The 11005-nt window shown below is 41.2% G+C and overlaps 1 protein-coding gene and 1 long non-coding RNA gene across 3 annotated transcripts in view; one reads left to right on the top strand and one right to left on the bottom strand.

Annotated features, from left to right (window-relative positions):
* Window positions 1-11005, top strand: part of abl1 (c-abl oncogene 1, non-receptor tyrosine kinase) — a 34374-nt gene that overhangs the window by 15210 nt on the left and 8159 nt on the right. The window contains exons 1-3 of one of the 2 annotated variants that reach the window (XM_008325915.3): window positions 770-1010; window positions 6581-6745; window positions 7880-8175. In XM_008325915.3, the coding sequence (XP_008324137.1) occupies window positions 926-1010; window positions 6581-6745; window positions 7880-8175 (546 nt within the window). In that variant the 5' untranslated portion in view covers window positions 770-925. Of the gene's footprint in view, window positions 1-769; window positions 1011-6580; window positions 6746-7879; window positions 8176-11005 lie in introns of those variants that run through there. The other variant, XM_008325914.3, reaches the window with a different exon arrangement.
* Window positions 611-909, bottom strand: LOC112488009 (uncharacterized). The gene is made up of 2 exons (XR_003051668.1): window positions 793-909; window positions 611-753 (listed from the first exon to the last, which is right to left on the bottom strand). It is a non-coding gene; the product is annotated as an uncharacterized LOC112488009 (long non-coding RNA).

Genomic DNA, 11005 nt, shown 5'->3' with positions numbered 1-11005 from the left:
GGGAAGACAGTCAGAGGGGGAAGGTGGGTTAAAGAAGTTGGAGGTGGAGCTTCTTGTGATCATCTCATGACTGTTTAACGCAGGGTCCAAAATCAAGGATTCAAGGAGTTAATCCATACTTTAATCTCAGTTTAAAAAACGACTAATGGAGCTTTTTATTATACAACAGTTTAGAAGCTTATCTGTAGCCGTGGTGGTTGCATACTTTTAGTGTGTGTGTGTGTGTGTGGTAGCGGTCTCTCCCTCTCATTGTGTGTTTGCTGCTGGAGGTGGGACGGCTCAGCTGATGTCATTGAGTGCAGCAGGCTGAGCCTGAAAGAGGCCCTTTGTTGGCAGCTGCAGCACGAGTAGTCCCTGTGCCTCAGATACACACTCCAACAGTGGACAGGAGCGAGGAATGGCACCAGTCAGACTGCCCCGCCGCCCACTGAACTGACGCTCCCATCGGCCTGGCTGTTTTCTGGACAGACTTTGGACACTTTGGACTGTTTTTGTGCTTTTGTTAAAAATGCGGAGCTAACCTATCCAAAAAAAAAACAAAAAAAACAACCCAAAAGCCAAAAGAGGGGGGAAAAAACATGGAGACGCTCAGAAGAGAAAGTTGATAGACTTTGCCGGACGATAGAGCGCGTAAAAAAACTAAAGAAGAGGATTTTTACCAAAAGCTTGAACAACAGAGAAAAATCTTTTTTTTATGTTTCATCATCTTGACTCAGAAGAAGAAGATTTTTTTTCTCCTTCGATTTTTCACCTCTTTTTTTTTTTTTTTTTTTTTCTCCTTCGATTTTTCACCTTTTTTTTTTTGTCTTTACGATTGAGTTTTTCTTCACTTGCACACATGCGGAGTGGACAAGATTAAAGCGAAGCCTGGTTTTAAAAGAACGAGGAGAGCAGTTTTTTTCAAGCGGGAAGGGAAAGAAAACAAATGAAAATGTTGGAGATATGCCTAAAATTGGTGGGGTGTAAATCTAAGAAAGGCCTCTCATCCTCCTCCAGCTGTTACTTGGAAGGTAAGAATCCTCTGTGATGATGGCTCAGTTTCGCTGCCTTTTGCTTCGATATTAAATGTTTTCTTCTGGGACATGATGTGAAGAGAAGTCGGACGTTTCGACGTGGGGAAGGAAAACAGAGAGCGGGGGAGATAGAGAAACAGGGGAGAGAAGGGTGAAAAGGCGAGCTATCAAGTAGAGTTTAAACAATGATTTCTGGACGGTGGAAAATGTGGAGTGGGGAGGGGAGAGCGGTGAGTGAGCAGAGAGAGAGAGATAGAGAGAGAGAGAGAGGAGGGTAAAGGGAGGCCAGACACACTGGCTAGCTGCAGAGGAAAGAAGTGGAAAAGGAGACGGAGAAGAGAATACAAGGAAATCTGACTCCTGGCTGTGTCCCACTTAACTCTTGTTTGTGAGAAGAGGGGGATCTGATCGCAGTCTGAGTGCAAACCCCCCGCCCCCCACCCCCGTTTTTTTTAAAGTATTCTGCCGTGTCTTAGTGCCTCTAGCATGATCATTAGTCCGTGTTTATTTACATTCTTGTGTCGTGTGTTGGTTGTTTTGGTCACACATGATCATGATAATTGATTTGCCAATGTTTTTGAAAGACAACAAAAAAAAAGTCCAAAGCACAAAGTCTACACACAATCAACACAATAATTCAATTGAACTGAGGTTTATTTATATCAGGGACAGCTGTGCAACAGTAATGGTTAAATACACCTAACAGTTCCTGTTGGAATTGATTAAACTGAATGATGAATAATTATTTTGTCAACCTTGTTGCCTAAGTGTGTGCATTACTGTTAAATGAGATAAAGTATTAAATAAAGTCCTAAATAAAGCAGCCCAGTGGCAGCAGTAGTGGCATGTAATCTGTGACAGTCAATCCAGGAAATGTATAAATAAGGACCACATTTTGAGATGAACACAGAACACAATTGTTTTGTCAAACTTTGGGAAATTTTGATCATAAATAGTGACAGAATTTGGTAAAGGTTGACAGGAAAAAGAGTTAGTCCGTTACTCATGACCTGCAAAACCTGTCAAGGTATAGCAACAGATTAGCTAAATGTTAGCTAAATCTATATTAATAAAAACAATTTAAATAATTTAAAATACATTTGTATGATGCTGGAAATAGCTTCAAAGAAAGGGCGTTTAAAAAAGTGCTAAAAAGAAATGGAACATTCTTAATTTGATTTTTAGGAAAGGTCTTATTTGGAACTACAACACGGATCTTGTGTTGTAGTTCTCAACCAGGGGTTCCTGGAGCCTTTGGGGTCCACAGACTATATTGAGGGGGGTCGTTTAAGAGTTTGTGACGGCGATATAAAGCTGTAAATTGTAAAGAGCACACCTGCAGATAAGTATCCTTTGTTCCAAAAAAAAAAATCTATATATTCTGGTGCCCAGTACTTGTACCCACGTCTACTCTGGGCTGATGAAAACTGTGGTATGTTCCCTCGCAGACTCTAGCTCTATTAGCCAGCTAGCTAGAAACCATGAAAATGTTTTTTGAGTAAGTCCACATCAAAAGACTTGTAATTTTCAATTAAAAACTAAAATGTGATCAATATTATTCCAATGGCGTCCATTGGCAAGAGTAGAGATGTTAGTAGTCCTGCGTTTATTGGTATAGCTTTTAGTTTAGTCACCTGTATTTCTGTTGTTAAGGTGGTCCGTGGAAAATGTCCTTGGTCACAAACAAGGTTAAAAACCCCAGTATCTGTGCGTGAAGTAATATCTACCACACAAACATCAGTATCAAGTAATCCGTACCAGACTTCCCCAACATCACCAGAGGTGATGAAACACAAATATGCAAGAACGGGTTTTTTTCCTTTGCCGCCTTTTTAAAGGTTGGATACTTGGTGGGTCCATTAATAGATTTCATTGCATAATTTTCAGATTTCTGTCGTTAAAAAAGGTTAGCACGTTAGCTTCTCATCCAAGGTGTGATTCAGCTCATTTAAGAGGCTTGGAAGCGATTCTAGCGGCGCTCTCCGGTCGAGAGCACCGGGTCGAAGTGAATCCAGGCGTAATGTTTTTGTTTTGTTTTTTTTTCCAAGTTGTCTGGTTTCTAAAGAAATGTCTGTCTTGCGTCAGCGTTGAGCGAGTGTGGGTGCAGTCACAGTTATGGATGTTGCACACGTTCCACACATACTTAATCACCCTGAGTGTCATCTCAGTAACGTGGCCAAGATATGGTCTAATTTCTCCCACTGCAGGGCTGGAGAATTAAAGTCTCCCTCCTTTTTTCACACCTACCTCCCCGCTGCACATGCCTTTTTGCGCTCCTGATTTGTCGAGTCTTTGAGTTTCCGGTCCATGTGTCAGTGTGCTGTCACCCTCTCACAAAGAGCTGTGGTATTTGCGGCCCGTTAAGTGGACAGGTGTGACGTGGGCCGCTCAGATGCGCACAGCCCACACACTTTATGACCAGGCCTGAGCACGGCCATGTGGTACGCCTGCTAGCTTGCGTTCAGATCTTTGTCTTCTTTATGTAAGAAACGAGGCTGTGCTTTTCATGTGCCTTCTATTCATATTTGCATAATTTTATAACCTTACTTAGAATTTGCTGTCATTTTGTGTAGTCAGCAGATGGCGCTGTTTTTTTAAGTCACTGATCAACAGGTGTCGGCTCACGCTGAGATCCTGTGCAGTTTGTTGAAACTGTGTTTGCAGAGTTGGACTGTGTTTCTATGACTTCATATGGTGAAAAAGGATCTTCTTACCTTTTAAGAAATTTGGCTTGGCAGCGTGGCAGAAGTCACTGCTTGACTTTAAATATCTATGATCCTGAGCCAGACAATGAAATAAAATAACTGAACGCCTTTTTTTTTAAAAAGTGAAAATGTCCTTTTACATAAACCTTAAGATTTAAACAATATTTTTTTAAATATTTTTTCAGATTTGCATTACTCTGTTTTTACCTACTTTTTTTTTACCTTATGTGTCAAATTCAAGGCTCACGGGCCAAATGTGGCCCACCAAGTCATACTGTGTGGCCCGCGGGAGCTTAAACAGTGTTTAATTGCCTAAAATAAAATTCGAGCTGCTATTTTTTTTAACTTGATAAATGCAATTTTTTTATTAAACAGAGCCAGATACAATATTTGTAATTTGAATTAATAATAATTAATTTCAGAAACATGTATTAATTAATAATTATGGAGTAGTAACAGCTTTACAGTCTTACAGGTCCAACCTGTCCTTTAAGGGGATTGTACTGGTGATGTGCCCCCCCCTGGTGAACATGAGTTTGACTGCCCTTTTTATTAATGTTTTTAATTCAAATACCATTGATATTTTCCATGCCATTTATGGCAGCCCTTTATTTTGTTATTGAATCTATATAAATAAGATAAAGGACGCTGTCATAGAGTCCAGATTCGTCTCACTCTGTTAGCACAGCTCAGCTCCGATAGCCTGGCTGTGTTGAAGTCGTGTTTGAATGTCCACCAACACCAGGGGCGCCTGCACCTTGTCAACGGTGTGACTGGACGTGGGCCTAAGTTCTGGTCTTAAGTCCTGTCATTGATTTATCAACAATTCTTCAACTGAAAAATCTGTGCTTGGAAAAACACATGAACTCACCTGATGTTAGCCCAGACGTTAGCATCGAGGTGCTAATGTTAGTGAAAATATAGCAACGGTGTCTGTTTATAACTAATTTAGGGCACAAATGTGTTAGAAGTAGGGATGTCTGATATTAACCTTTTGCCGATATCCGATACGCCGATATTGGTCAAAAACTAAATTCACGATTCCGATAGCCACCGATACCGATATATGCAGCCGTTTGGGTTAAACCCAGACATTGTGTTATCGGATTTTTGTTATCAGAGGAAAAACCGATAACAGATAACATCCTTACAGATATTACATAATTAAGCTAACAACGGCTAATATTATCGGACATCTCTAGTTAGAAGATAATGTTTAAAATTTAGTTGCTAAGTTCTTTACTTTCCTAAACTCATAGTTAGCCTTTAGTTGGTGTGGCCAGTAAATTTCCAAGTATCCTCCGGAGAAGAAAACAAGTTCAAGAAGTCACAGGGTTACATAAACTAGTCTTTCACAATTTGTCTCTGTGGACATGTTTATCCTTGACTGGCCTTAGCTGTCTCGCAGTAAAAAAAAAAAAAAATCACACTCTGTCCTTTGGACCTTTAAATTATCTCCCCATTGTTCCAGGCTGAGTTATTCCTTCGTCGGAGCGTTGAAGTTTTGCTCACTTGCTTTTGAGACTCGGAGACGTCGAGCTCCGAGCTTCACTGATTTCCATTTGTCTTTTTCTGGTCACTGTGGGACTTTGAAATGTACGATTCTGTTTGTGCGATGCAACAGCTGTGCGGGCCACGTGTCCAGACTCGGCAGTGAGAAGGTCGCTCCTCACTTCGCTCTCCTTCACCTTTTTCTCCCCTCATTGTTTTCACTTCTGGCATTTTTATGTTTCCACTGCAGCCGTGTGTAATTTACACAAGTATACGCTAAGACGCTCTGAAACGCACAGGATTTTTTTTTTTTTTTTCATCTTGCAACCACAGTTTACGGTCACATGCTAAGGCACGTTCTCAGGCTCTGATCTGTGGCCACTCTACGATACAAGCTAACGCAGGATAATCCAGGAAATGAACTCCCAAGAGACACCAGGGGTTGTGGGTACGCATCCCACGATGAGGTTTAATGCACTGATTCCACGGTGGGATCACGGCTGATGATGTGATCCTCAGAGGGGAAGAAAGAATTTGAATGACACATGGAGAGGCCTCCTTAGGGCCGGGGACGATGATCAATAAATCCATTACTTCATCTGTACTTCATGAACGCTTCAGTACATGGATGATAAGATGGTGGCACAGCAGAATTAGAGGCGTTAGCCCAACACCTTAGTGAGGAGGGGGCAGCTCTGTGAGCGAGCAGGGCGCGAGGAGCAGTGTGTGGGGACTGTATCATGCTCAGCGCCACCTGGTGGCTGGTAGACTCGAACCTGCAACCTTCCGGACACAAGTCCACTTCCTTAGTCCACTTCCTCCATTTACTACAAATGGAACAGTGTAAAATTGTGCATTTTCACAGAAATTGTAGTTCGCTGCATCATGAGACATGTATTTTTTCGGGGCGTGAATATAACGATGGTTGTTCAGGCACCATGGGAAATTTGAGAATGGTTAAAAAAAAAAAAGAATTCTCATGAAAAATAAAGGTTTATTGCATTTTAAAGGGTCTTTTTTTTTTAACCAATAAAGGTTTATTGCATTTTAAAGGGTGTACTTGCGTACATGTTATTATGATGTATCAATACAAATCTGGTTAATTTGGGTGTAAAATTATGCTGACAATATTTTGTTTATTGACAATAACTTGTGGGACAATTTGTCATCCAACAAAATGTATTAATGTCACAGGCCACAGGCTGAGCATTGATGTAGCTGCATGAGTGATGCATCATGGGAAATAAACCTGAACACCTCTGTCTTGGCCTGTGTTCTCAAATGTGTCGTCCTCACGTTTCCACTTGTGTTTTTTGTCTCGTGCACATGTTCACGTTGTGATCCTGTCTTTTTTTTAAATCTTCTCCTCAGAAGCTCTTCAGAGACCAGACCTTGAGGGTCAGGGTCTGACCGAAGCGGCCCGCTGGAATTCCAAAGAGAACCTGTTAGCTGGACCCAGCGAGAATGACAACAACCTGTTCGTGGCACTGTACGACTTCGTGGCCAGCGGTGACAACACACTCAGCATCACCAAAGGTGAGAGGAAAAAAAACAAACGTTTTTTTGTTTTTGGAGAAGTAAAGAAGTGTTGATGTTTTATTTGGTCAGTTTTCATAAACCCTCAAAAATAAATCCTACTAGATTCTACAGAGAAGGAATTTCCTGATTGACGCATGAACTACAACAGTGTCTAGACTTAATTAGAGATTTTTATATAAATAGAGTAAAAATAATTTGAACTCTTTGATGCCACAATTTTTCCTGAAACGTTTTGACTTACCTTTGAGAATGAGAAATCAGACTGCGCTGTTGGTAATAATATCAAATTTATCTAAAGATTTAGTCGACCAAAAGGTGTGAGGTCCACGTGGGTTCATGGTTGATTTGTTTTTTTTTTAAATTTTTTTTATATATCTTTCTGGTTATTGTTTTACTTTGGTACAACTCAGAGAGAGCTGTTAACAGTGTTCCTGATTCACATTGAGGTGTAAATAAGTTCCCCCAGAGAGAGTTTGTTTTACTGAGCATCTGTTTATTTGCCGTCTGTCTCCTTCTCTCCACGTCTTTATTTTCCTCTTCCGTCCCAGTCGTTGTTTTTTTTTTTCTTCTTTTTTTTTTCCCCCCTGAATGAACAATACCACAGATGGATCTCACTGACAAACAAAGGAAGGAAGGACAGAACTGAGGCTCCGGAATAAACAGGAAAATCTGGACTGAATCCATATTACCTCATTCTATGGTCCGGTCATTGCACTGTTTTGAATTTTAAATAGATGTTATTTTTTTACGGTGGACTATAAAACCAAATGTTTTTATTGTTAAACATATATTCCTTTTCAAATCAAATGCAGCAGGAAGAAATGTATTTCCTGACTTGAGGAAACTAAATTAGCGCTGAAACAAACAAACAAACAAAAAAAGACCTCTTCAGTCTCTGCTGGAAGGACAGACACTGGAGACTCAGGATTCCTGCATATTTGACTCCCGGGTCCGGCCTTTGAACCATGTTTTTCTAACGTGTTAATCGATTCAAAGAATATAAAAGATTTACGTCGGTCACAGCTGTGGAGAATATTCTTTTCAAAGTCAATATTACAGGAATTGAACCCCAACATGACTTGGATATTTTGGTTGATTTCAATTTTTTTTTTCTTTTACATCTCTGACCAGGTGAGAAGCTGCGCGTGCTGGGTTACAACCACAACGGTGAGTGGTGCGAGGCGCAGACCAAGAATGGCCAGGGCTGGGTACCGTCCAACTACATCACCCCGGTCAACAGCCTGGAGAAGCACAGCTGGTACCACGGCCCCGTGTCACGCAACGCTGCCGAGTACCTGCTCAGCTCCGGCATCAACGGGAGCTTCCTGGTCCGCGAGAGCGAGAGCAGCCCGGGTCAGAGGTCAATATCTCTGCGATACGAGGGCCGAGTCTACCATTACAGGATTAACACTGCGTCTGACGGCAAGGTATGGTGTGAATTTTTTATTTTTTTTTAGCAGGGCGGGCGAGATTGATATTTGTGAAATTAATCAGGTAAAACATTTTAAAAAGTGCAGAATGATGAGAGATGTAGTCAAAAATAATTCCAACGTTCGTGCCTCCTACTGTACATGTCATTTCAAATACCATCTCAGGCCCAACCGACTGAACCAACGGTTGGATGGATGGTGAGGAACTGTAGACTGATTTATATTGTCGAGAACGCAGACGAGAACTCTCGCGCGATTTGCACGCCAACGTCATGAAGCACAGTTATGACCAAAGTCAGCCAACTCCATGAAGCTACAACTTTATAGTTATAGTTCTGCTATATATTTTTTTTTCTTGAAATGTTTCTGTATTATCTCTTATATATTTTCTTTTTTTTTCTTGAAATGTTTCTGTATTCATAATTAATAATAAAAAATAATTTGATTAGACACAAGTAAAAACCAGGTGAAAGACACGCAGACATCTACAGAAGAGAGTGTTTGGTCATATTTAGAAATGACGATTTAGTCGATCAGTCAACGATATATCATGATCAAAACCGATCATGCAGATCTGTTGTTAGCAGGTCGCCCCCTAGCAGGCGCCAAGCGCATGGTTTCTTTGAGAATCTAACCCGGCACTCTCTGCGTTCTGCTAACCGAGGCAGGCGTGCTAACCGCTACACTATGGAACCGACTAAATTGATTGAGATCAATCAGTTATAATAGCAATAATAATAATAATAATAATCCACCTCTATCTTGACGCTGAGAGATGACAGTCTTAGATGTGAGTATTTATGGAGATGAACCAAACTTAATCGTAGTTCCCTTCTGTTCAGCCCCATGTTACTCCTCTGGTCATTATACTGTTCATTACTGAAGGCTGTACAGTACGAGGAACCCCTTTACACACACACACACACATATATATATATATTGCTGAATCAGTCTAGCCGCTGCTCCCAGGGTTGGGTCACCCTGAATCAGTTGAGCCGCTGCTCCCAGGGTTGGGTCACCCAGCCGTCTGTGATGCAGTGAGGAGGAACTCGCTCTGGGAAACACTAGCTATGACAAGAATGCAGCACTCTGCTGCTCACACTGCCCAGCAGACACGAGGCCCGGCCAGACACACACACACACACACACACACTGACGCCCAGGCTGAGACACGCAGTAGCACTGACAGATGCAGCCAAGTGCACACACACACACACACACACACACAGACTGGATTCCTAGACACATATTGTTTTGTTGTTTTTTTTTTTTTAATTCTTCCACTGAAGTCCACTTCAAGAGTCTGGAATGAGGGACTTCTCCTCACTTCACCTCAGAAACAGCTGCCCTTCACACCGGAGCCGCCGCTCTCACCACCAGGGTTTATTTGGAAGACCGTTTTCTCGTGCTTTAATCCGGGAGCAGAGCCAGCGCTCCATTAAAACCCACTCAGGCCTCACTGGGTTGTGCTTTTTTATTTCCCCCCACACGCCTGGAGGTAATACATCGAGCCACTTTGCTCGCGGAGCAGCGCAAACGTCAAACCTCACTTTTGTGACCTGTTCTTTAACAGCAGGAACACAGACTCGTCGTCAGAGCCAGAAGAAATTCAGTTGGTTGTGAAAAACACTCTTAAAGTCTTTCTCTCCCTTTTTTTTTCCTTCTCCCAGACAAATAAGTCTTTTAGATCCCTTTCCAAATTGCAGTTTTCATTTTTTATTGCATTTTTTTTTTTAAAGGACGCGTACGTACTTTTCTGGAAATGGCGGTTCACAAGTTCATGTGCGCTCCGCACGAACCGAGCTGTCAAACTTCATAACCTCAGTTACACTTCAAAACAAACTCCTAACCGTTCCTGGGTGTCGATCGTAGGGTTTACCGTCGGCTTCAATAAAACGAAATGTCAGTTTGAAAAAAACAAAAAACAAACTTCAGTCGATTTGAATAAAAATAAGACCGTGATCACGACCAGAGACGGTTGACAGGAGTGTGACGACGAGACAGCAGTTTTCAGCAGACGCTCACTTCCTGTGGTTGTTGTGCTTTATGTTTGTTTTCCTTCTAAATGGAATTGTTCTAATGTTATATAGTCAAGAAACATCTGTTCTGAGACGGAGGACGTCTGGAAAGAGTCTGATTTTAATTGCTAGAGAGAGAGAGACATGTCAGGACAGGTCTCTCGTCCTATAGAGCAGGGGTGTCAAATTCATTTTCACCGTGGGGGGGGGGGCACATTGGTATTACAGGTACAGAAGGGCTGGTTGTAAACAGTAGACTGTATAGATGTCAGAAGGGCCGGTTGTAAACAGTAGACTGTATAGATGTAACTGCTCCATAACATTAATAATTAATAATTAATAAATGTTTCTGCAGTTGATTATTATATTTAACCAAGTTACAAATATTGTTCATTGCTCCGTGTAACAACAACAAAAAAATGTATCAGGTTAAGAAACTCAAGGATTTTATCAAATGTTTTTAAAGCTACCATGGACCATACAAAATAAATTGGCGTGCCACATTTGGCCCCCGGGCCTTGACTTTGTTCAGACATAGATGATGGAGAGAAATAGCTATATTTTCATAAAGAATTATTATTAATTTTTTTATTTGAACAGCTTTGGTCTCACCCTCGTACATATTGATCTGATAGAAAAGAAAGAAACATTTTTATTTCCCAGGAACTAATAATCAGAAGGATAGACTTTAGAAGCCAACCACTTCCGGTATTTTTTTCGTTAGCTTACCGTAACGCTAAAACTATCGACCATATATCTCCATCCCTAAATATTATTAGATTTTAATTTATTTATTTATTTTCCTCCTT

Source organism: Cynoglossus semilaevis, chromosome 14 (assembly GCF_000523025.1).
Source record: "Cynoglossus semilaevis isolate Cse_v1.0 chromosome 14, Cse_v1.0, whole genome shotgun sequence".
NCBI lineage: Eukaryota > Metazoa > Chordata > Actinopteri > Pleuronectiformes > Cynoglossidae > Cynoglossus > Cynoglossus semilaevis.
This window is presented reverse-complemented; position numbering and strand designations above follow the sequence as displayed.